The 27,263-nt window shown below is 40.8% G+C and overlaps 1 protein-coding gene across 9 annotated transcripts in view; it reads left to right on the top strand.

Moving 5' to 3' along the window:
• The window catches only part of RHOBTB1 (Rho related BTB domain containing 1), a 141,815-nt gene that overhangs the window by 101,792 nt on the left and 12,760 nt on the right, over nucleotides 1-27,263 (top strand). For 8 of the 9 annotated variants that reach the window (XM_027530980.1, XM_027530979.1, XM_027530978.1 and 5 more), the window contains 4 exons: nucleotides 225-328; nucleotides 17,089-17,274; nucleotides 22,421-23,400; nucleotides 25,554-25,672. In XM_027530980.1, coding sequence (XP_027386781.1) covers nucleotides 225-328; nucleotides 17,089-17,274; nucleotides 22,421-23,400; nucleotides 25,554-25,672 — 1,389 coding nt within the window. Of the gene's footprint in view, nucleotides 1-224; nucleotides 329-11,850; nucleotides 11,907-17,088; nucleotides 17,275-22,420; nucleotides 23,401-25,553; nucleotides 25,673-27,263 lie in introns of those variants that run through there. The other variant, XM_027530984.1, reaches the window with a different exon arrangement.

Raw genomic sequence — 27,263 nt, 5'->3', positions numbered from 1 at the left:
AAAAGGAGAAAGCTGATTTGGTGTATGGCTCTGGTATCCTGAGTGAGGGTTTTTAGGGCACATGGTTTCAGGAAGAAGAGTAGGACTTAGTTAAGTCCTGTTAGCTGGAAGGAGAAAAACTAAATGCAAGTGAATCTCGGGGGCTTTGAGGGCTGATGACCTAGGCATTCTTCCCCTGGGGAACTTCTGATTGACAGCGAATTGGTGCCCTGTCTCTTCTGTAGGTCTTGGAACGTTCCCGGGATGTCGTTGATGAAGTGAGCGTTTCTCTCAGGCTTTGGGACACTTTTGGAGATCATCACAAAGACAGGCGTTTTGCATATGGCAGGTAAGCCAAGACTAGTGCAGTTCAGTTCAACTTGAATACAATTTCCTCTCCCAAACCCATCTCTGCTTCATGAATCAACAAAAACCACATCATATGGCCTTGAAATGTGTTGGTTTCTGCACTGTGCCTTAAAAAAGAAAAAAAAAAAAAAGACATTATTTCCTGATGTCAAGAAAAGCAGTCTTCATGGCCACTTGGTTCCTCCCAGGAAATACTTTATTTAAAACAACCGGTGCTAGTTAAATTGAATGTCTGCTGGATGAGGATTCTGTTGTATGTGCCAGTCTTGGGCTGCTTTGATTATTGTTTCCCTCAGTAATACTTTATTTGCCTACTCTTAAAATGTTTTAAGTTTATTTAGCAGTTGGCCACCCCTCTTCAGAAGGTCTCTTTTGTCTTTTGATGACCATTCTACAGAGTCTGATGTTACTTGCTTTGGGCTTTGCTGTCTGAAAAGTCTGTTATCTTTATTTGAAGGTCATTTTTAAAAAGAAACAAAAATATCTCTGAAATCATTCACAAAGGTACATTTTCAAAATGAACTGAAGCATTAATGTCTATTTTTCATTAAAAGAAAATGAGGAGGAGGAAAAAGTCCACTAAAGGAAAGATAAATCTAGAAGGACAATAATATGAGTGGGGACAAGGTCACAGAACCGTAAAATATTTAGCAACTTCTCCTTGTCACCATAACTCCATCGGCATCTCCAGGACTCCAGCTGTCTTAAAGTCCCGCTCGGCGCATCTGTGAACTGTCAAAATCCAGATGAGGAAGAGATTTCCTTACCCCTTAACTCATAAGTAAAGGCATGTCTTTTTAAGTTTAGAATTTAGATCTTTTTTAACATAAAACATCATGCTACCTCACAGGATGGCATTAGTTAGATACCCCCAAACACTTGAGTTTACTCCTTGGTATTGAGATAAGCATTTCTGAAAGGACCTCTCTTTCTTCAAGCCGGTAGCTTTCATAAGCCTCTGAACTCCTACTGGCACTTACCCAAGTGGTCTGGAGTACTGAATAAACTGCTGAAAGGGTTTGCCCTACTCCCTTCAGTCATTCACACACTGAAATAATCTGCAGTTTAGGCCAGTTTATTCAAGGGGGGAAAGAAGTATATAGAAGTAAAACTTTGATTTTAATGTCCCCTTGAACAGGAACTTTTGAACTTAATATCCAGCAGAGATAATACATTTCTTCTTGAGTTTCCTAGTTTGTTTTCTCTTTGCTTTATGTGATGTTCTTGATTCTTATCTTAGTTGCCATTTGGGTTTTTTTTTTCTGTTATCTCATTATTATACACACACAAAAATAAGAATCAATGAACCTGCTTATAAGTACTATGCTGTCAGATTTTGTAATACCTGAGGTTTTAAGGAAGCATAGTTAAATGATGACTGGAAGCAAAGTAAGAATAAATACATAGATTTCAAAGGACTGTTTGTACCCCAGCTTCTAAAAAGGTATGGTGAATAAAAATGAACTTACTGAGATACTGGGTTTAGCTTCTGTAGGCAATCTCGACAGCTCAGTGGCTTATTGCCACTTGAAATTTATGTATTTGAGGTGACGAATTTTAACTTCACTCCACCATGTAAAACTGGTCTTTTGGTAATATAAGGGCTACTTCGTTACCATGTGAGGTTCCTGCTTAGGGTTGACTTAATGGCACAGTGACCTTCACAGACCTGATATCGACAAGCATCTCCACTGGGCCTCCTCCAGCTTCCTGATATATCTGGGGTCACTTTACATGTCATGCCTGTGCTTGGTCACTCCCAACAAAAATAAGCTGGTCTCTCATGTGACTCTATCAGTACACAGTGCATTGTTCTGCTCCTTTATCTAATGTTTAGTTCTATCGACTGTAACCCATCCACTGCCCTCTTTGCTGGAAACAGGACGTGCTTTCCAAGCCAAGTCTGCTTCTTTGAGCAACGCAGAGGGACTCAGGAAACCCTCCCGTGTTTCTGGCTAAGCCCCTCATGGGCCTCACTTCATGTGCATGTTTCTTCCTTGTGTATCCTCTCTCTTTTCCTATTCTCCAAGCCTCCAGGCTTCCTGCCACAGACCCTGCCACTGGTCAGGAACAGAAACCAGAGCTGTTCTGTCCTGGATTACAGAATCTCTGTGTAAACACTAAATATGTCATACCACGTTGAGGTAGCACCAGAAAATTACGTCTTATGGCCGGGTCTGGTAGTAGAAGCTTCTTTTCCTCAGTACCGGGCTCTGACCACTGCCTTTCACTGCTGTGCAAGGGCTGTTTTAATTTCTGGGTAACTTCCATTTTTAGCTCCCTATCATTTGCACAGGAGAAAAATCATAATTACAGTTTCTGACATTCCATTTGGTTTGCAGACCTGTTTTTTGACTGGTGTTTTTACTATACTTAGTGTGAATTACAAGTCGGTGGGATGTGATATATTCCTTAGACTTGGAAATGTATTTGGAACCTTTTAAAAATAACTCATTTGATTCTTAGGGTGACAGTGAGAGAAGGCAGATTCATACCAAGATGCCTTAGACCTCGCCTTTAGTCTCCTTTGCTTCTCAGCACCAAGCTGGTCAACGAGTTACCACTCCAAGCCTTCTTTGGCCTAAACAAGTTCTAGTTTGCAGAGTGGGCCCGGGTGGTGTCAGTCTGCAGACTTGAATTTGCTATTTTGCTAGTGTGGTATAACTACAACCAGAATGTCATAGCTCTTATTATGACTTAAAGGTAACTAGTCAGCTAATTTTTTTAGCCAAATACATTAATAGCTCTAATTCATCAAAGCCCTACAGTGTGTCAGTCAAAATATTAGGTGCTTTGCCAGCACTGGTTTAGTTAATCCTTCCAGGAACTCTGGGAGGCAGAGATTATCTCCAGGTCACAGTTGAGGAGGGAGTTGAATTCTTTTCTCATAACCTGCCCAATTGTGAGTTTCAAAACCAGATTCAAATTCAGCTCTGCCTGAGTTCTGGCTCCCACTCTTTCCACTGTGACAAGCTACATCGACCTCATTTTAAACAGAATGAAACTGAAATCACCACCCCCCCCCACACACACACACACGCTGAAGGACTGGGTATTCTTTTGCTTTTAATATTTTTACAATGGCTAGAATGAGAAGAGATCTCAAAAAGTCATCTGGCCGATCCCTTTTCTCCAGGAAGGGAGATCATCCATCCAAGAAAAAGGTAGTGACAGGAGTCCTTCTATTGGACGGACATGAAAGGCAGCAGAGTGGCGTCATATCCTGACCCTTACCTAACATGTTTGAAATCTTTCAAACCCTCCTTGTCTGGAGCGAATGACTCCACCTCTCTTGTAGCCTTTCTTCTTCCTACTGCCTACTTTCCACCCACTTTCAGATGAACTTTGGAAGCTCTTTCCTGGATCTTTTAAAATGTCAAGAACAAAACTGTACATGATAACCATGACTGTAATCAGCTGCTCTTTTTTGGCAAGGAAAAAAAAGGCCCTTTTTAAAGGGATATCACTCAAGAGTTTTCCCTTAGAAATATTATAAGAAGGAAGTACAGTCTTATGGACTCTGTGGGAGAGGGAGAGGGTGGGAAGATGTGGGAGAATGACATTGAAACATGTAAAATATCATGTAAGAAACGAGTTGCCAGTCCAGGTTCGATGCACGATACTGGATGCTTGGGGCTAGTGCACTGGGACGACCCAGAGGGATGGTATGGGGAGGGAGGAGGGAGGAGGGTTCAGGATGGGGAACACATGTATACCTGTGGCGGATTCATTTTGATATTTGGCAAAACTAATACAATTATGTAAAGTATAAAAAAAAAAAAAAGAAGGAAGTACTCACACTTAGGTGCCTGGCACTGAAATGTAGACAAGTAGGGTGGGCTCTGCCTTCAACAGGGTGCCTAGGCCCCCACTATAGTCACACACACATAAATAATTACCAATATTATTGTTCTCTTTCCTTGAAAACCTTCACCATTGCTGTGTCTTGGGGTCAGATAACCTTTAAACACACAAAGCTTATGGGGCTGGAGGTGGTGATAACAGCAGCTACAATTTAATCAGAGCTCCCCACAAGCCAGGTCTGTGCTCTACGTATCTTGTTGCCGTGCCATTCTTGCGGTGACCCTGTAAAGTAGGCTCATTTCACAGCTGAGCTAGCATGCACAGAAAGGGGCCAAGGTCAGAGGGGTAGGAAAGAGTGGTACTGAACTCTTCCTGGTAGTTCTGTCTGGCTCCAAAACCTGTTTCCTCTCTTTCCCCCAGGCTGTGGTGGCTGCTGACGATGACTGATGACCAACTTCACATTTATTCTCAGTCCAGTCTAATTATTGCAGTATTCTCTGTGGGCATGGAAGACCAGTGTTCACCATCTTTCCCCAGCTGTAACTAATATTCTATTGTTCCTCTTAAGTTCTTTAATATGTAGCTAATAATTTAATTCTCTTTATTACATCAATGAGTGGCTAAACAGGAGTCCTTTCATTTCCAGGAAAAACGCTACATCCAAGCACACTCTGAGAGTGAGTGGGACCCTTGAGTGCTTTGTATGGCTTGCTTTCTCCCCACAGCTGAACACAGGCATGCAGAGTCATTGTATTGCCCTTACTCCAAAGAGTCTCCAGGCATATTTTCAGTCCATTTGGAACTCATTTATTATACAGATTATTCTTACACACTGATTTTTCTCAAGTGTTTTTTTAGGCCCAGTGAGAAGTACAGTATGTGTTTTAAATGATAACATCAATCAGAGCGATGGTTTCTGTGTGTCTGTTGAGATAAGATGGCTCTAGTTTCACACTGAAGGCCAGGTAACCAGATACAGCATTAATGCATTCCATCTTGAATGCTTGGTTGAGGCCCGTTAAAAAATTCAGGACCGTGGGCGACCAGTGTTTATGTCTTTGTCTGATATTGTCTGTACTTGTGGTTAAAGGCAAGGGGAAAAGTAAGAAACGACTCATGTGCCTCGATAAAGTATTTTTGAAGTAGCTCTCATTGTCCGTGGCATATTCTAATTGCTGGGCCAGAACTAACATTCTAATGATGATTTCAGTATGGCAAACAGCCTGTTGGACCAAGAAACATATCTAGTCGAGGCGGGCCAGGGCCAGGGCAAGCGTGAGCCATGTAAGGCACTCACCTTGGGTATAAAATGTAAATAATAATAAAGGTCAGATCACTGTTAACTGATCTTCTCTTTCTGTCTCAGGCTCAGCATGGCAAATGTTACTGGTCCTGACTTTATTTAAAATTTTTGTATTTTGTTCATCATGGATTTTTTTTAACCTTAATTTTGATTTTTGGAAAAATATGGGTCATCTGGATTACTGAGGCTTGGGGCACCTCTTCAGATTTTTCACCTGATGCTAGTGCCTCACTCTTTACCCAAGTCCTGGCCCTGAAGATGGACTTTATAAATGGATAACAAAGCAGCAAAGGGAGGAAAGTTACCAGTGTGTATACTTTATAGAAGAGTCATCCAAACCACACTTCTAAATGTGTGGTCTAGAGGGATCTTGGGAAATTACTGCAGCTTGTTTCCTAAAGATATTTAGTCCTGCTGTGAAATAAAGGACTGGACTAAGACTTGCCTGGGTTATAGAAAATGGTAGAAAGACATTAGAAGAGCAGCCGGTTGGACCGAGGGCGGGGAATAGTTATTCCCTAAGAGGTTAGACCAAAGCTGCAAGTTCCTGTAGGCTTCCCTACAGTAGTAAAGAATCCACCTGCCAGTACAGGAGACACAAGAGAAGCTGGTTCTATTCCGGGGTTGGGAAGACCCCCTGGATTAGGAAATGGCTACCCGCTCCAGTATTCTTGCCTGGAAAATTCCGTGGACAGAGGAGCCTGGCAGGCTACAGTCCACGGGGTCACAGAAAATCGGGCATGAGTGAACCACTGAGCACACAGCACAGCTAGCGCTCACACTTGAGTGTGCCGAAGCCGCTGGCTATCTGATGTCAGAGATCTGGGCAGAGGTGAGTCAGCAGGTTTTAGCCAGTACCTGAATGATTAGAAGGAAGCTACGCTTTGGTAAACGCTGCCACAGAAATATCACAATGCTCTTTGCCTCAGCCAAATGGGAAGAACCTTATGAAGATTAGAGAGAGAGACTGAGTGAAAGAAACCAGGGGGAAAGAGCACACATTGTGTGTGATTCCATTGCTATAAAATTCTAGAAAATGGAGTGTAATCTGTAGTGACAAAAAATCAATCACTGGTTGCCTGGGAAAGATGGTGGAGGGAAAAATGGATTACCAAGGGACACTTTGGGGGTGACAGAAATGTTTATTTTCTTGATGGAGATGACAGAATCAGGAGTATACACCTATGTCAAAACTAATCACATTGAGTACTTTATGTATACAAAGCTTGTGTGTGCTAAGTCACTTCATTTGTGTCCGACTGTTTGTGACCCTATGGACTGTAGCCCACCGGGCTCCACTGGCCATGGGATTCTCCAAGCAGGAATCCTGGAGTTGGTTGCCATTTCCTCCTCCAGGAGATCTTCCCGACCCAGGGATCAAACTCACATCTCTTATGACTCCTGCACTGGCAGGCAGATTATTTACCATGAGCACCAACCACCTGGGAAGCCCCATCCAGAGTTTAGTGTATTTCAATTGTAGCTCAATAATTTTTTTTAGATAAAATAATTTTATGGGCAATCGAAGTAGTCTATAGTATGTGAGGAAATTTTCATGGCTGACACTATATGTTTTGATTATTTATAGAACTTAAACTTAGTTCTCCTTGAAAATATAAATTATTTGTGTCAACTTTAGCAGGGAAAAATATAAGACCAGATCCTTAATAGCTGAATATAGGAAATGGGATAGTTCTGGCACCTCCAAGCTAATGTTGTCCCCAAACCAGGCTGGACCCCTTTTCCCAGAGATAGAACCGTCAGCTGTGTGGATCGTAATCCAACCAAGAGGCCTGTGTCTTTGACTTTGATTCTGTAGCTTTTTTCTGAGAAGGTACATTTGTCCAGGTACCCTGTAATAACCGAATAAAGTCTACCACGCTCCCTGAAAGTTTTCCGTTTCTCCATCAAATAGTAACAGTTTTGTCTACCACGGTCAGTTCTTTCTGGAACCAGAGAATGGTGTGAGGCCAAGAGAAAAAGGAGAGGGTGTAGTCAGCTACCCCCTCAGAACTCTCCCTTTTTGCCAGATCTGTGAATTTATAAATTGGGTGGAGGCAGGGGAGGGGATGCCTTTTCTGAATGAGTAGTCTTAAACAGAGAATTGCATGTATTAACACTAATGTTTTTCCAACTATAGTTTGTTTCTCCTCTGGGTATCATTTCCAAGTTCTTTATAAGAATTATTTAAAAAAATAATTGTATACTTATACTTTTAATCCATTTACCCGTAGAGAAGGGCATTAAGTAAAACAATTGAAGGGGGATTATTACTGCTTTGTGCTAATCCAAAACAGAAAAATATGTTAGACTAAATGTATACAAGTAATTAAAAGATTTTAATGTAGTAGAAATATATGGATTCTGTGCTGAAGCACTGAAGCACAGGACTGTAGTGATGCCACTCCACCTGGCACACAGAAAATGTGTCTGTATCACCCCCAGCCTACTGTCCCCCACTGTCCTGCCTGCTCTGAGCTGGTACATCTTGTATTGTAACCAGAAAACAAAATATCAGAAGAGCCCAACCCAGTACTGTGCCTGGGATGAAAATGTCCTTGGGAAACAGCAGTGCCAGATGAGATAGGAACAGGGCTTGACTGATGACTGGGGTCACTTGTGTTCCAGGACCTGGAAGGATGCTGGCTGCTGCCCAAACACTGGGCACATGGCTGGGAAAAATGGTCCTTTGTGGTTGAGCCCAGGAAAACATTTGTGGACCCAAAAGATCCCACAGACTTATGAATAATGAGGCCGCTGAGATGGGTAAAGAGATGAGGAATATATGTGCTGTTCAACACATTAACGTCATGTGTTCGGCCTTCTTTTGACCTTTTTTCTATGACTACTTAATAACCGCAAGCTTGACATGTTAGGTCACATACAGCCAAGTGTGTTGCCTGCTCAATCATGGACAAAGAGAAAACAACAGTTTGTGATGTTTCTATACCGGAATCTTCCGATGAAAAAAAATGTATTTCAGCCTGCACAGTTTTCCCACATGAAATAGGTGGTAAGGAGAAAGAGACTGCCAAGTAATTCTACAGTATCTTCAGAGGACAATGCTATTACCATCTTTCAGCAATCCCATATCAATGGGCTGGTAAGCCAAAGGGAAAGATCTCTTGTTGAGAATGTCCTGCCATTCTTATTAACCACAGTATACACGATATATATTTGGTGACTTTTGAAACCATAAACCATATTTGTCTGACAATAATTGGTACCTTATAGTTTACAAACCACTTTCACAGATATTTTTCTTGGTGAATCTTAACAACAGTCATTATCAGCTACTGTTAATATTGACCATTTATCAGATTTCTAAAATTATTCCACTACTTTGATCTTTCCCCAGAACAATTACCCCCAGTCTAGAAAATACAGTTAGAAGGATAAAGTACTGAATTACCAAAAAATAAAACAAATTAGCAAAAATCTCTTGTAAATTCATCACCTTGGTTATCTTTTTATTTCAGTGCTTTTGGAGATTGGGGGACTTTGGTGTTTTTGAAAAACAAGATGGCCTATGAAATGGAGGATGTTATCTTAACCCTTAATTCTGTGAAACTAACCCAGAATTAATCCTGAAAATAACCTGCCCATTTCTTTATATTTCCTTTTTGCTTCTGGATATAATCTTAATTCCTAGAAGAGATCATTAATCCATTTTTATTCTGGCATTATGAAAGTATCCAATTAGGTGGGACAAATAGATTTTAAGATAAATTCAAATAATTTAAAAATATATATTTAGTGGATAAGCTCTGCTATAGACCAGAGATGATGATATACAGCTGCATGCGTGCTCAATCATGTCTGAGTCTTTGCGACCCTACAGACTGCAGCCCACCAGACTCCTTTGTCCATGGGATTTTCCTGGCAAGAAACTGGAGTGGGATGCCATTTCCTCCTCCAGATTATACAATAAATGTCTGAAGAAATATAATAGCTCACATATCATTTTTTTATTAAAAGTTAAACATACCCCCTAACTGACTTATCTTAGGCCTAAATTTCTTTTAGATTTTGAGTCTGTAGACACACTTGCATCTACATCCTTCAGAATCTACAAGGCTTTTTTACTTTATAAGCGGTCACTGAGGGCCGGTATTGTTACAAACACTGTGTTGTGCTCCGTGAAAGAGACAAAACAGAATCCCTAAAGATGAGACTAAGAGCAGCGGGGAAAGCCAGCAGCATAAAAAGTTTCAGTACAGGGTTAAAATGCTGAACTAAAGATGTCAGTACCAGGAACAGGGAAGAACGAATTGCTCAGAGCAGAAATTCCAGCATCATTCTCAACTCCTTTTGCTCATGTCCCATACCTGCTCCATCAGCAGGCCCCAGTGACTCGACCTTCCACACATTTAACGAACGCAGCCACCTCTTAGCACCTGTACTGCTCCCAGGACAAAGTCACCATCATCTCTCTCTGGATGATTATTTTTTTTAACTGTCCTCTCCTACTGTCTTATGCCTTCTGACAACCCACCCTTCACCACTATTTAGGAGTTATTACAGCAGTAGGGTGATCCTGTTAAAACATACATTTTTTTCATTCAACTCAAAAGCCCCTAATCATCTATGAGTTCACTCAGAGTAACAGCCATACACCCATGAGGCCCTCCATATTTCAGACAGCATGGCCTCTGCTTAGCTCTTGCTGTTTCCCCCTCACCTTCAGGGAAACACCACAGGAATGCTGCTGCCTCAGGACCTTTGCCTTAGATGTTTTCTCTTCCACAGTGTTCTTCCCCCAAGATATCAACATGTCAGCTCCTTCACTTCCTTCAGGTCTTTACTGAGATATCACCTTTTCAGTAGGGCCTCCATGGCCACCGCCTTTGAACAGCAACTTCTGCTTTCCAGTATTTCTGTCCCCAGTACCCTGCCCCACTTTCCTGCATAGCCCTGTCACTATCTACCATACTAAACATTCTGCCTATATTTCTTGCTTATTGCCTCTGTTCTCTGGTAGAATATAAGCGTGACACAGATAAGCATACTGAGGACAGTGATTTGTGTCTTTAACTAATTGCTGTGTCCCCAGTGTCTGGAAGAGCACCTGCCATGTAGTAGGATATCAATTAATATTTCTGGGTGAAATGATTGAATGATTGCTTATTGATACTGCACAAGTGACTTGGCAGGTCCTGTACTTTTATCATTTTAGAGAGGCCTGGGGCGAGGCCTAGGTAAAAGTGGTGGGATGATCTTGCTAGTTTACAGTTTGGATTCAGAAGCATCAAGGAGTTTAATCCAAGAGCCCTGCCATCTGGCAGTCTGGCTGACAGGTAGGCGCCATTAGGGGGGCAGCTAGCCTTGCTCTTAGGAGAAAACGTCCACCTTCATGAAGGAAGGCAGCTCCTCAGTCATGCAGGTTCAGAGCAAGCCAGAGAGAAATGAGAATGAGGAGAAGTAGGCAGGGAATGTATTCCTACAATTGCACCTTCTCCTTTAAGGAAGCCTTTTCTGCATCAGTGTTTCCTGCTTTCATTGACCAGGAGGTAAATGAGCTTGCTTACGCTGCTTCTTTTAATCACTTACTTGTGCTTCACACGGCTTCATATGCATTCAGCTTTTTCTGATCATTGTGTGAGGTGTAAGAATGCAGACGGTCTCTAACTTACAATTTTTCTGTTTTATGATGGTGCAAAAGTAATACACATTCAGTAGAAAGCATACTTTGAATTCTGATCTTTTCCCCAGGTTGGCTATATCCAAGTACTAGCCCTGCTCCCAGTCAGCCACAGTCAACAGGGTAAACAATTGATACATTTACAACCATTCTGTACCCAGACAAGCATTCTTCACATTCAGCACAGTATTCAGTATACAGTATTCGGCCTTTTTGTTCATTGATGTTGCCCAGCTGTACGCTAATGTAAGTGTTCTGAGCATGTTTAGGGTAGGCTCAATGAAGCTGTGATGTTTGGTAGGTTAGGTTTATTAAATACATTTTTGATTTATGATATTTTCAATTTACGATGGATTTATCAGGACATAACCCCATCATAAGTCATAGAAGATATTTGTACACTAAAGGAAGCATAGATTGAAAAATGGGATATCAAATTTAAAAAAATAGTTGGTTACAGTGAATGATAACACAGGCTTTTATATGACCGGGTCATTGGCTTCTGTAATTTTTGCACTATAATGGCAGAACCAACCATTTTTAAGATTGGGTATTATCTATCTTAGGATTTGGTGGCATTGGTGGGATGTTGGTATGGCTTTCCTACACTTAAGAGGGTGCATTGCTTTAGTCCCATTTTTGGAGGGTGGGGGAAGACTGATTTAAAATACTTGCTTCCTACTAAACATACAATTACGAGCTTGGGAGAAATAGTTGCGCATGCTAATCACTCCCAAATCTGAATATATTTCAGGGTGTTTTCAGTTTTCCCCACATAACATCTGTACTTAAGAAGCCTCACTGCTATTGGTAAAGTATTGACTTGATTTCTCTGCTCACATCCAGGGCGCTGCATGTTTCTGCCCTGCTTTCCTCAGACCCCCTGCCAGGCGCTCCCCTACAGGCCTCTCCATTTTCCATGAGTATGAGTTTACACAGCCATTCATCTCCAGGTGCTTATGTTCACCATCACTGACAACTCCCTCCACATCTCATACACACCGGGCTGCTCCCCTACTAAAACTTTCCAAAGCCACGTGTCACACATTCCTTTTTTCTGCCATGCTCCCAGCTGTTTTGTGATGTTTTGATCTGTCTGTTTGCACAGCGCTGTCAGACTATATGCATGAAAGGTGTATTGTTGACATGAATGGTTTTGAAAACGTTTCTGTAAAGAGCCTACCTCGGTTACTGGGGAGGGAGGAGGAGGTCAGGGACATCTACTTGAGTCTTTGCCAGAAGAAGACTTGTGTATGTTAACAAACAAACCCATTGAAATGTGATCATGATCTCTACCAATAAAGGATATGGGAGTCTCTACTTAAAAAAGAAATAATAATAGGCAATAGTGACTAAAGATATGGAATCCTACCATAGAAGAAGTATAAAAGTATATGTTAAGAAGGATATACTTCCAAGAAGATTCAGGTAAACAGGATTGTTAGCTTATTCTTGGTCACCAAATGTAAGAGTCTTAGCAAGAGACCAAACCAGAACTGGCACCCTGGGAAGAGGCCAGTTGGATGGGAGCCTATGGATGTCCTGCTCACAGCTATCTGGAGGACTGGATGGAGTCTACTGTCCTTCACGTTGCCCATGCTGGCCTGGATAATTTAGCAATTTTTTTTTTTTTTTCACTTAAGCAGATAAGAAAACCCAAGGCCCACAGCTCTTTAGCTGGACAGTGGTGACAAAGCAGAGAAGACAAGCTAAGAAGATAGAAAGTACTTTTGTGATAGTAGAGAACATGGACAATTCATTCCTAATAGAAAATATTTGATATTATTATCTCTCTCCTTTTTGACCACTTCTTCAAAGGGTGAATTGCGTTTCTGTTTGCTTCCCTGATCTTTTTCCACTAAGTTTCCTATATTTGAATCTAGATGATAACAACTGGCCAGGAGAATGGGTGGCATTTCAAATGTGTTTAAAGTCCATCTTGAAAGAGAAAAAATATGTACACACACACACACACACACACACATTATTACCCTAAAAGGAAAATCCACCTTATATTTAATAGCAATCTATTTTTTAAAGACAATGTAAAAAATTTCACTCTATGCCCATAGCAATATACAATAAATAATATAATAATATAGTGCATTTTTTAAAAGTCTGTATTGGCCCAAGATATGTGGGTAAGTTGCATTTTTTCAGATTTTTTTTCTTTAATCCTCCAACAAAGATTGGCCCCAACTTTGCATACATTCCTTAAGTTATCCAAATATCTTTGCCAATCTTTTGCATGCTATCTTTGTCCAGTGTTCTCCTTGAAAGATAGCAAAAAAAATAATGGGTTTTTTTTTGTTGTTGTTTGTTTTTTATTACTTTTTCTTATAGAAGAAGAACTGCTACAATTGACAGCTTTATCAGCTCAAGCATTTGGGGGATGACTAGGTCTCTCTCTGGTCTCCTCCCTACCTCCCACAGCTCCATTAAACTGTAGATCTGCAATTGTTTCAACACATATTGATGAATTTACTTCAGATTGTTTCACAGGCATTATTTGATGTGTCAGTACCCTAGAGAAACTTTTATACCGACATTCCCCTTAGAAACAATAAATCACAGTTTTCTCAAAAAAATAAATAAATAAACATTCACAGGCAAGCAACCAAGACCATACACTTAGATCCTTTGTAATCTTGACTTTCTTTAAAAGAATAAGACCACTTAGCTCAGTCAAAAAAAAAAAAAAATCCAAACCTCTTCCTACTCTTCTCAGTATTCAAATTCTGGAGCTTGAGTTTTGTCTCCTGTGTTCTTTTGCCTCAGCATTCTCGAATTCTTATTCTTTCTACTCCAAATAGCTGTAAGACTCCATTTAAATCCTATCAGATTCTTTTTACAGCTGAAATAGGAACCCTGAGGTCATTTCTAGGCCAACTCTGCTGCCTAATATGTACGAATGTCCTCATCATACCTCCCCCTCCCAACTATTTTTTAAAATTCAACTCAATTATTTTAAACACAACTCTTCAAAGATAAAAAAAAAAAAAATGTAACAGAGCCATGGAAGCAGAAATGCTAGAACTTGCCTTTTTCTTTTTATCTCTCACAGGAATGGCATTTTTAAACACAAACTCATGTCAGACATTGAATAGTCTCTACCCAGGAATGAATGTTTTGATTAAAAGTTACTTAATATCTCTAGCTCCTTGGAATTCTGCCTAAAGCTGGAGATATTCTTAGCTGCAGGTTTTGTGTCTTCTTCGACTAGATAGAAAAATGGCTCAATACCTAGAGGGAATAAATGGCATTCTCAAAATAGTTACTTGGTTGTATAGATGTTTATATCATAGAGGATACTGATGTGTTGAAATTTAGGAATTAGAAAAGAATGCTGGGGGAGGAGGAATGTGTCAGTGCAGCATCTTTCTACAGCCCTGTCCCTACATCCATTGATCCTTAGGCTTTTGCTTAAAATCAGCTTTAGGACACTGCATTTATACAGCAGGACTTAACACTAAGATTCTGTATAATCTGTATGTCATGTTTCTTAACTTGAATTGGTATTTAAATCAAGAAGGGTTAAAGACATTTAAGCAGGTTGGTAGATCAAATATGATTTAATTTTTTATCTGCTTCCAATGTAAAATCATGGGGACAGATCCTCATAGCATCTAAATGTCCATTTAAAAATTTTTTTTAGAAGACGGATAACTTCATTTCAAGGATGCAAATAGAATTTTGACTCAATAAGTTATTTTCGCTTCAGAGGTAGTATTGCTCTCAGCACAACCTCTTCTCTTTAACCATCATCCTTTTGAAGCAAAATATTTACAGAGCATTGAATTATTTTTCCAGCTTTCCAACAGCATTTCATGCACTGAGATATTGATGTGACACAGTTAGAAATTGGGCCCTCCGGACCTGTATTGTGCAATGGCATTGTGCTGTTCTCATCGGGAGATTCCATTTTTTCCAACCCCCAGGGTCCTGTCTGTACTTGTTTACAGGTCATCTGGATAGCAGCTAGTATTTGTTCAATGGCATGAGTGTTAGCACGGTAACCTTGGCAACCGAGCTAGCTCTGATTTCAAAACCGCACATGCTGTATCATAAAATTAGATAACAGAATTGACATTTTGCTACATGTCTGTCATATAAATTAAGCTCTGAGAATGATTTCCTTTATAGCAGTGTGCCTTAATATGGAAATAGAAGGTACGAATTAGAACAATTTTATTACACATATATATATATACTATTCCACATTTATGCGCTGGATATAGTTCTTCAATTCTTTCTTTATGATTTTGAACCTCAGATATTACCATATTACTCTCACTGTGCTGGAATTCTTGGTGGCTTCATTTTATGATTGGGATGAAGCTTATAGCAGAGCTGTATCCGATATCCTATAGAAATAGTATTATGAATAATAGAAGACTCTGCTCCTAAAAAAATGTAAAATTCAAAGCGTTCTTGACTTTACTGGATACTGTTATTTATGCTGATTACAAGTAAGACTGTGCACAGAATATTCTACTAACTAAATCAGAATCCCAAAGACAAGACATGCTTCCCTTTCATTTATATAGTTATGCATATTTTTACACACATTATATTTTCCAGTGCCCAAGAATCTTTGATAAGATCTTTATTTCAAGGACATTTTAAACATGCAGATTAATACACTTCATCTGCTTTGCGTCCTAGGTCCTCCTTTATAATTTGTAAATATTTTAATGTCAGGATTTTTCTATTTGTTGTGGTCTGGTGCAGTTTTTCTTGGATATAAATTTAAAGACTCAACTTGTGAATTACATTTAATATAAGCACCCTGCAGTTTGCTGCATTGCAAATGATTATTTTTAGAAATTTTATGGTTGCCTGGATATATATATTTGTCTTCATTGATATGTAGGGAGAAAAGCTCATTAATGATTTAAAAAGAAGGTGTTTTGATTCATCAACTTCATTCTTCTCATTACATAAATAATAAAGGCAATAAATTAACATCTAATAAAGTTGTAAGTTTATTTCTGAATATAACTGCAAAACAGTCTTGAATCCTTGGGTATAACTTTTTCTATCCTTTATATTTTTCTGCCTCCATGTTTTCAATGTCATCATTCTGCATATCTTAACCTAGAAAGATGGTTTATAATTCTTATTAAAGATACCTTCTAGCAGTTATCTATCAAACACCATAATTGAACAACTGTTCTGTAAAACAGTTCTTTGGCTTCTAGAATGGTAAGTTATTATATAAAACATGGAAGATTTATGTCACAACTGACTACAAAACAATGTTCCTTTTTCCATATACCTGCTATATGTCATATATAACATTTGATAAATCTGCTTCCAACATTTTCTCATCTTATTAGCCATCCATCTAACTCTGGCTAGTTTTTTGTTAAATACTACCTTCTTACCTTATACCTAGCAAAAAGTGGAAATTCCTGCAAATTCAGGACTTTTTCTTTTCAGAAACAGATTAAGTGGTTGCGCTCTCTACATTTGTGCTTGAGGGTGAAGAAGGGCAGAAATCCTTCTGTGTATTTGCCGACCCTGTACAGCAAATACCTGTTACATTTTCTGCAATGTTTAAACTGTTCGCTTTATTTCATTGAGTCATCATCACCTTTCTGTTTACACTGGTAAATGGTAGTTTTTATTATTTTCTTTTATCTTGAAACTATTTCTTGTGATGAACAGAAATAGTTCAGCATGTGGTGGTTCCAGGACTGAGTCCAGTTTGGGTAACCATCTATCCTGTGAAATAACTTCATCCAGAACTTTTCAGTGCCTAGGCCTCCTGCAGTGCAACATGGACATGAACTCAGGCTGTGTGGGTGCTGGAATGTGGGGGCTTAATGGGCTGTTTGCATGACTCCGAGATGTATTTTAATATCTGGTCTTTTTTTTTAATTGTGAAATGATATGGCATTCGATGGATGGGGAAGGGGAGGAATCCTGATGATAAAAGAGAAAATAAAAGTGAAAAAGCAATACAGCTTCTTTTGTGATTTCCTTCTAGGTCCGATGTTGTGGTCCTCTGTTTTTCGATCGCTAATCCCAATTCCCTAAATCATGTGAAAACCATGTGGTATCAAGAAATCAAGCACTTTTGCCCTCGCACACCTGTTGTTCTAGTTGGCTGCCAGCTAGATCTCCGCTATGCTGATCTTGAAGCTGTTAATAGAGCCAGACGCCCTTTAGCAAGGTAAGCCAAGGGACTCAGTGTGCCAGTTAAATTAAAATTTAGAGGTAGCAGATGTCTTTGTAGCCTTGGGTTCTGTTCTTTAGTGGCTCCAAGATCCCATCAATCAGTCTGAATACTTTAAGTTAGCTTGTTAATCATGAGGAAGAGATATATCCTGACCCCTCTCGTGTTCACCATTACTTCTTTTAAAAAAATTTTTATATATTTTTTAATTGTTGGAAAATTGCTTTACAGTTTTGTGTTGGTTTCTGCCATACAGCAACACAAATGAATCGTGTGTGTGTGTGTGTGTGTGTGTTTATTCCTTCCCTCCTGATCCTCCCTCCCCTTCCCACATCCCACCCCTCTAGGTCATCACCGAGTGCCAGGCTGGGCTTCCTGTGTTATTTAGCAACTTCCCATTATCTATTTTACACATGATAGTGTATATATGTCAGTGCTACTTTCTCAATTCATCCTGCCTTCACATTCTCCGGCTGTGTCCAAAAGTCTGTTCTCTACTAGGTTCCTCAGTACTAATTTTATAGGTTCCATATACGTACGCATTACTATACAATACTTGTTTTTCTCTTTCTGACTTAATTCACTCTGTATAAGAGGCTCCAGGGTTATCTACCTCACTACAACTGACTCAAATATGTTCCTTTTATGGCTGAGTAATATTCCATTGTTTAGATATACACCAACTTCTTTATCCATTCATATGGAGATAGACATCTAGGTTGTTTTCATGTCCTGGCTGCAAATAAAGCAACTGACAAAGGGTTAATCTCCAAAATCTATCAGCAGTTCATACAACTCAATATCAGCAAAACAAATAACCCAATCAAAACATGGGCAGAAGACATAATAAACAGACATTTCTCCAAAGAACACATCACTTCAGTTCAGTCTCTCAGTCGTGTCAAACTCTGTGACCCCATGAACTGCAGCACACCAGGCCTCCCTGTCTATCACCAACTCCCAGTTTACCCAAGCTCATGACCATTGAGTCGGTGATACCATCCAACCATCTCATCCCCTGTCATCCCCTTCTCCTCCCACCTTCAATCTTTCCCAGCATCAGAGTCTTTTCAAATGAATCAGCTTTTTGTATCAGGTGGCCAAAATATTACAGTTTCAGCTTCAGCATCAGTCCTTCCAATGAATATTCAGGACTGATTTCCTTTAGGATGGACTGGTTGGATCTCCTTGCAGTCCAAGGGACTCTCAAGAGTCTTCTCCAACACCACAGTTCAAAAGCATCAATTCTTCTGCACTCAGCTTTCTGTATAGTCCAACTCTCACATCCATACATGACCACTGGAAAAACCATAGCTTTGACTAAACAGACCTTTGTTGGCAAAGTAATGTCTCTGCTTTTTAATATGCTGTCTAGGTTGGTCATAACTTTCCTTCCAAGGAGTAAGTGTCTTTTAATTTCATGGCTGCAGTCACCATCTGCAGTGATTTTGGAGTCCAAAAAAATAAAGTCTGACACTGTTTCCCCATCTATTTGCCATGATCTTACTTTTCTGAATGTTGAGTTTTAAGCCAACTTTTCCACTCTCCTCTTTCACTTTCATCAAGAGGCTCTTTAGTTCTGCTTCACTTTCTGCCATAATGATGATATGATCTGCATATCTGAGGTTATTGATATTTCTCCCAGCAATCTTGATTCCAGCTTGTGCTTCATCTAGCCCAGCGTTTCTCATGATGTACTCTGCATAGAAGTTAAATAAGCAAGGTGACAATATACAGCCTTAACGTACTCCTTTTCCTATTTGGAACCAGTCTGTTGTTCCATGTCCAGTTCTAACTGTTGCTTCCTCACCTACATACAAATGAAAGAACACATACAGGTGGCCAATAAACACATGAAAAGATGCTCAATATTGCTCATTATTTGAGAAATGCAAATCAAAACTACAATGAGGTATCACCTCACACCAGTCAGAATGGTCATCCAAAAAAAAAAAAATCTATAAACAATAAATGCTGGAGAGGATGTGAAGAAAAGGGAACCCACCTGCACTGTTGGTGGGAATGTAAACTGACAAAGCCATTACAGAAAACAGTATGGAGATTCCTTTAAAAAGTAGGAATAAATCATCTGACCCAGAAATCCCCCTTGGGCATATACTCTGGGAAAACCACAATTCTAAAAGACACGTGTACCCCAATGTTCCTTTCACCATCACCTCTTAGTCAGGAACCCATTTTTGTAAAATGGTTGGCCAGAGCTTGAAGTGAGTTCTCTAATTATGATAGGGTGTATAAAAGTGCTTTGGGGCCTTCCCTGGTAGTCCAGTGGTCAAGACTCAGCTCCCAATGCAAGGGGGGCTGGTTTGATTCCTGGTTGGGGAACTAAGATCCTGCATATTGGCAAGTAGCGCAAAAAAAGTAAGTAAGCACTTTGAACTTGGTAAAGTGTTAAACTGTTAGTTACTCATAATAATGTCTTTCTGGAAATTAAGATTTATAATAAAAGTAGGTGAAATTCATGTCTGGATAGTCATGTATGGATGTGAGAGTTGGACTATACAGAAAGCTGAGTGCGGAAGAATTGATGCTTTTGAACTGTGGTGTTGGAGAAGACTCTTGAGAGTCCCTTGGACTGCAAGGAGATCCAGCCAGTCCATCCTAAAGGAGATCAGTCCTGAATATACACTGGAAGGACTGATGCTGAAGCTGAAACTCCAATACTTTGGCCACCTGATGCAAAGAGCTGATTCATTTGAAAAGACCCTGATGCTGGGAAAGATTGAAGGTGGGAGGAGAAGGGGAAGACAGAGGATGAGATGGTTGGATGGCATCACCGACTCAATGGACATGAGTTTGAGTAAGCTCCGGGAGTTTGTGACAGAGAGGGAAGCCTGGTGTGCTGAGTCCATGGGGTCGCAAAGAATCGGACACAACTGAGTGACTGAACTGAACTGAAGTGAAATTCAGAGCCATCATCTATGATTCTTGGCCCCATGAACATCAAGTTCATGCAAATACTCATATCCAAGTATTTTTAACCTTCTCATCTTCCTCCATCCAACTTCTTAGAGTATTTCATTCCTGAGGTGGCCGTGTCCAGTTTTTAAAGATTACATAGACCTATGGTTAAAAACAATACTGCTTTTTAAATGGCTCTCTGGTGGTGTTAGTTTGAGTGTCACACATTTAAAATACAGCTTGAAGAAGGATTTGTTTCCATCTATATAAAATGTGGATACCAATCTTGGGAGGAATGAATTTTTTTAAAACATGTACTCCTTCAATATTCGTTTAAAAAATAATTGTATATGTGTTTTATTCTTAACTCTGTTTTTTGCTGGTAAACATAGGTTTTCCCAAAATGTTGATATTACTGCCTTCCTTCCAGGTAGTAGGTACTTTGCCTTAATAAGCTTATTATAAAATTTTATACAGACATAAGTTTTTATGCTCTCACAGCAAAAGCAAATGGTACTTTGTCAAGATAATTTCTGATGTTCTAGTTACATCTTGGATAAATGTCCTGAAAACATTTCATGTTCCTTCTATTCTTAAATACATGGACTAGGAACTGCATATTATAAGCCACGCAGAGGGAAAGAGGCCTCCTGGCAAATGAGAGACTAGCCCCGGGCCTCAGAACTTTCTGTGTCAAAGGTTAGGATACTTAGGCCTCACACCCTGCATGTGTGGAGGCCTGAAGGAGAGTTACAGAGAGCTCCAGGGCACAGTCCTTTCCATAGACAATTCTGAGGTTTCATGAAGGACGTGGTATCTGAGCTAAGTCTTAAAGAGATTCATCAATTAGTAATCCACCAAAAGCCCATAGGAGCAAAGCTTGAAGTTAACCCTTCTTTACTTCCACCTCTGCAACTCTGTGCAGTTTTCCCTCATTTCCATCTAGAGCCTCAAATCCAAATTCTATCCAGTATTACCTTATTTCTCCTAAGACCTGTCCCTGTTACACAAACATCACCCTTGGTCCTGTACACCAGATATTTTATTAAGGAAGATCATCTCCTAAGAGTGCATCTCAGAATCAAGTATGTGTTTGTGAACAATGTAATGACAGATCCTATCTTGCCTGCGTTCTGGAATTCATCTGTGTCTTGATCATGGTTATACCGTAATTACAGCACTGTTCTGCCTGCCAATAATGATTCCAGAAGCTTGGCTTCTTGGGGGCTGATTAGACTGTAAATGGGCCTTGTGTGCCAGTCTAAAGGGTTTAGACTTTATTCCCTGGGCTCTATGGAACCAGAGGAAAATTTTTTTTTAAAGAATTGCAGCTAAGTCATACTTGTAGTACATAAGGAATTTTTGTGTAACAGTGAATGCTATGAGCTAAAATGTGGAAAAATTCTGAAGAAAGATGAGTTAAGAGCCTAATGTACTAATCCAGGCAAAAGATGATCGCCTGATTGAAGAGGGGAAGAGAAAGGGTGAGATATGAAAGAAGGTTCACAAAACTAATAGAGGAGACTTAGGTGAGCTGTTGGACATGGATCATTTAGCCTAGAACTAGGGAGTTCTGGACTCTGACTGCTGAGTAAAGCGCTCTCAGTGACTTTAAAATGTGACCTTAAGACATTTCCCAAGTGGAAAGGACCTTTAAACTTTCTGCCTGTTTCTTCAGGATACAGAACGAAAACAGCATCCATAGGGATACTAGGAGGCCCAAGTGAGAAAATGAACATGGATTCCTTTTTAAGTTATAAAGCAAAATGTAAGCATAAGGGGAAAATGATGAAAATAATGCTGATTGTGGCAATAATGATGGTTATCAGCTAACACTGATCAAGCACTCACTGTGGAATAGGTACTATGCTGGGCTAATTATCTCATTTAAACCTTTCAGTCATCCTTTAAGATGCAAGTACTTACTGTTATTCTTCCCATTTTACAGATGGGAAAACTGAGAAAAACGTTAAGTAACGTACCCAGGAACAAACAGCTAGTGAAATGGGTGATGCTTGAGTTATTGTTGTTACTACTGAAAGCATTTTTTCCCCTGCCGTCATAAGTCCTTTATATTTCAAAGATTTGAGGTTGGTCATAGATTTTTCAAGAGTCTAGTAAAAAAAGTCTGAATAGGATTTAAAATAGGTGCTTAGATAGGCCCTGATTACTATTTTTTTCCTGAAATAAGACGGATTCTAATGTTAAAAATATTCTATTTCAGGCCCATAAAGAGAGGGGATATTCTGCCCCCAGAAAAAGGCCGAGAGGTTGCAAAGGAACTGGGTATACCCTACTATGAAACAAGTGTGTTTGACCAGTTTGGCATCAAAGACGTGTTTGACAACGCAATCCGAGCGGCGCTCATTTCGCGACGGCACTTGCAGTTCTGGAAATCCCACCTGAAGAAAGTCCAGAAACCTTTACTTCAGGCACCATTCCTACCTCCAAAAGCCCCCCCACCGGTCATCAAAGTTCCAGAATGTCCCTCCACGGGGACGAACGAAGCTGCCTGTTTACTGGACAATCCTCTGTGTGCTGACGTCCTCTTCATCCTCCAGGACCAGGAGCAGATCTTTGCACACCGAATTTACCTCGCTACCTCCTCTTCCAAGTTTTATGATCTTTTTTTAATGGAATGTGAAGAAACCCCCCACTGGAGTGAAGGAGCTTGTGAGAGAGAGAAGCAAAGCAGGGATTCCCAGGAGTGGGCACAGAGTCTTGACCCAGATGAGGAAAGGGAAGAGGGCACCCCAAGGACGCCTCAGGCTGATCAGTGGACCCCCTCGAGCCAGAACCTGTCCCAACAGGAGACCCTGGGGCTGGACGCCGAGGACCTGGTGGCAGAGACACAGACCCTGTCGGGCTGGAGCAAGGGGTTCATCGGCATGCACAAGGAGATGCAGGTCAACCCCGTCTCAAAGCGGCTGGGCCCCGTGACCGTGGTCAGGATGGACGCGTCCGTCCAGCCAGGCCCTTTCCGGACCCTGCTCCAGTTTCTCTACACGGGGCAACTGGATGAAAAGGAAAAAGATCTGGTGGGCCTGGCTCAGATCGCAGAGGTCCTGGAGATGTTTGATTTGCGGATGATGGTGGAAAACATCATGAACAAGGAAGCCTTCATGAACCAGGAGATTACGAAAGCGTTTCATGTCCGGAAAGCCAATAGGATAAAAGAGTGTCTCAGCAAGGGGACATTCTCAGGTGAGCGGGTCCATTGGCAAAGCCATCAGGACCTTTGGTTGTGTTTTATCAAACATTAGCCAGACATGAGGAGGGGGAGATAACGATCGCTGACTCGTGCAAGTACTTTTCTCCCGATGTACCTAAAGTATATGTATTCGCCTATTTCATTCTCATCACACTTAAAGGTAAAATATGATGATCTCCATTTTGCAGATGGGGAAACTGAGGGGCAGGGAGGTTAGGTAGCTGGCCTATGGTTTATACCAGCAGTCAGTGGTGGAGCCAGGATTTGAATGCAAGCTACCTCCTAGAGCCCCATGGTGTCATAGTGCTTCTCAAAGGTAGGTCAAGCTACCCCTGAGCCTGAGCCAGTCAGCTCAGTACTCATAGTTGCCCTTCAGGATTCCTTCCCTGATATTTTCTACTCACCATTTAGCATGCACCCATGACAAAAATCAGCAGCCTTTGATCCCAGGGTCGCTGAAAGCCTTGAGGCCATTTTGGTGACCCTCTGGAAAGGGTCCCATCTGGAAAGCCTCATCAGTTTCTCTCCCTTCTCCTTTGGGTTCTCACCATCCTGTGCCCTGCTTGTCTGGATGTTTTTTGTCCCTTTGTTGTCTTTGATAACTGCGCCAAGGGTTGCCCAAGCATCCTGATAACTTGTATCTAAGATGAGTGACTGGTCCATGCTTATGCTATCTCATAGGCTTGTGCTATTTTTGTTCTGTAATTGTCCTCTCTGTGTATGTTTCATTGTAAAAATTTGACTTCTTGACTTCCATTATTATATAGATATTTCTGTTTTTGTTTTCATCTTTCATAATTCCTGCCATAGAAATATGCATTTAATAACTGGTCACTGAATCTATTAATTAATTTTAAAACTTTGAGTAATATTTACTCCAAACATTGACGATCATGGTAGAGAGAGAGTCTTGAAAGTTAATGAAAAGAAATGTTACAAAGATTTACCTGCAGTAAATGAAACAATGGACCTTAAGTGAAATTGATGAAATCTCCTTTTCCTTACTAGAGAGGATTTGTAACCAAACACAGAGTGGGAGCCTCAACTGGATTCTTTTTATTAAAAAAAAAAAAAAAAAAAACTATAAAATACAGTTGGGGGTAATTAGAAAAAATTGGACATGAACTAGATAATGGATGATATTAAAGAATTATTGCTGATTTTCTTAAGAGTTATAATGGTATGGTTATCTAGGAGAATCTTATTTTTAGAAAATTCTTGGCAAAGTAGTTAGGAGTGCATTCAGTTCAGTCGCTCAGTCATGTCCAACTCTTTGTGATCCCATGAACCTCAGCACACCAGGCCTCCCTGTCCATCACCAACTCCCGGAGTTTACTCAAACCCATGTCCATTGAGTCAGTGATGCCATCCAACCATCTCATCCTCTGTCATCCCCTTCTTCTCCCACCTTCAGTCTTTCCCAGAATCAGGGTCTTTTCCAGTGAGTCAGTTCTTCGCATCAGGTGGCCAAGTATTGGAGTTTCAGCTTCAGCATCAGTCCTTCCGATGAATATTCAGGACTGATTTCCTTTAGGATGGACTGGTTGGATCTCCTTGCTCTCCAAGGGACTCCCAAAAGTCTTATCCAACACCACAGTTCCAAAGCATCAGTTCTTCGGCGCTCAGCTTTCTTTATGGTCCAACTCTCACATCCGTATGTGACTACTGAAAAAATCATAGCTTTGACTAGACGGCCCTTTGTTGGCAAAGTAATGTCTCTGCTTTTTAATATGCTGTCTATGTTGGTCATAACTTTTCTTGAAGTATGCTATTAAAAAATATCTACACACATTTTATATAGCTAAGGCAAACATGAAAAAATTAAGCGTGTGATAAACCAGTTACTGTTTTATTATTCTTTCTACTGTTCTCCATGTTGAAACTTTTCTAAATAAGAAAAGAATATTCTTCTCCTTTATGTTACTTTATGGTTCACAGTATTTGTGTTGTGACCTTATGTATAATTTTAAATGCTTACTCCTTATATCCTTGGAGGACATGGAGAGAATTGGTGCCCAAGGTGGGGGTGGACACCGCATCAGTGGTTAAGGGTATGGAAAAGAGAGGAGAGACTGGGCAGATGGATATGGATGGAACCCCTGGCAAGGCTGGCTCACAGGCTTGTGCTTCCTCCATCCTTGGGCAGATGTGACATTTAAGCTGGACGATGGAGCCATCAGTGCCCACAAACCGCTGCTGATCTGTAGCTGCAAGTGGATGGCTGCCATGTTCGGGGGGTCGTTTGTCGAAAGCGCCAACAGTGAGGTAGGTGCCTTCCGAAAAGCCCAAGCGGCATCTTAATGAATATGCATGTGTATTTATATTAGAAAGTGTTGCCAGAGGACTTTGATTCTTTAACTGCTAACTTGGAAGACTTTTTTAGGCAATGCTTGAGTACCAGGTCACCCTCTTTCCATAATTCTACAATTATGAGAAGCCTGTTGTTCACTTGCTATGTGTGAACCCCCAAGTCCCCCCATATCCTTTCATCCTCACAGGGCTCCTCATCCCTGAAAACATGTACAGCTATATTTTTTAACAAATGTCATCAGGCAAGGTACTATCAAAATCCCCTCAAAGAAGGGGCACGCTGTCTTCTAGGAGTTGGAGACAGTGAAAAGTGTCTTCAGTCACTTAAACCTGGGCTTGACTCCTGCCAACAACGGATGAGGGATCTTAAAAAGCCATCTTCCTGTGCCTCAGTCTCCTTATCCTAAAGGTGAGAGATGTACTAGGTCATGCTCAAGGTCCCCTTGATCTGTAATAGTCCCTGAGGCTCTCTGCCCTAACGGGCCTCAATTCTAGGGCTTGTCACCTCTAGGGAAACAGAGATGGAGCAAAGGGTCTCTCAGACTACCTGTTACATCTAGTAGAAGCCACTGGGTCACTTGTCAAATGCCGGCCCTATCTCCAAAAAAGGAATATTATTAGAGCAGAGCAAGCAGCATCTTGGAGACCTTGTATCTCCACGTCTTCACAAGCTGTTGGAAAAGAAAGAAAAATTCCCTTCAAGCATTTCTAACTTGTTTCTAGAGGTAGACATTTTTTGTTGAGTTTGGCAAATATTTCTTATCCATCTTTTAAAAATATATTTGGGGACACCCCATCAAGCTTATTGTCCTAATGGGCTTATTTTTGCTTATCTCAACATCTCTCCAAACTTGTAACAGAAACACAGAAAACAGTAACTAACTTCAAAGGGAAGCCCTCACACCAGAAATCTGAGCACTCCCTTTGTGACCCAGGAGCCTGCGTTTGCATCCCCAAGTAGGGAAACAGAATCCTGTAATCACAAGCCAGGATGGCTGGCTGTCAGTAGGCCACCCTCCTGCTTTCAGAACAGACTGCAGCTGCTCCTAAACCAACCCCCGGCAGCAGACAGTCGGGGGAAAAGATGTTAGAATTATCCTGATGACCTCTTCTGATGTCTGCCAGCCTTCGTAAACCAGGAGGTCCTCACCTGCAGCTAAATGAAGTCTTTCCTCTACCATCAAAGGTGTCTGGGAGCATCATTACTAAGACCACAGCAACTGGTAGAGGCTACCCAGTGAAGGGACTGTGGGGCTTAGATCCCCGACTCCTCTGCGTACAAGCTGTTTGGCCTTGGGCCAGTGATCACCTTTCTGAGCTCCAGCCTCCCTATCTGGAAAATGTGGTCATAACCCGTAATGTGGTTGCAAGGTGTGAGTGTCAATACCTGTGAAGCACCTCATAAGCACTAAATGCAAAATGATGTCAGCCTTATGTGGATGCTGGAGGCATTGATGATATTCTTTCCCTCTTTTTCAAGAAAATTGGGGGATGCCGCCAATTAATAAAACCTCATCCAACTGGCACAGCACCAACTTCAGTAATC

This window comes from Bos indicus x Bos taurus, chromosome 28, assembly GCF_003369695.1.
Source record: "Bos indicus x Bos taurus breed Angus x Brahman F1 hybrid chromosome 28, Bos_hybrid_MaternalHap_v2.0, whole genome shotgun sequence".
Classification (NCBI taxonomy): Eukaryota; Metazoa; Chordata; class Mammalia; order Artiodactyla; family Bovidae; genus Bos; species Bos indicus x Bos taurus.
The sequence above is the reverse complement of the archived record's forward strand: the minus strand, read 5'-3'. Positions and strand labels throughout refer to the sequence as shown.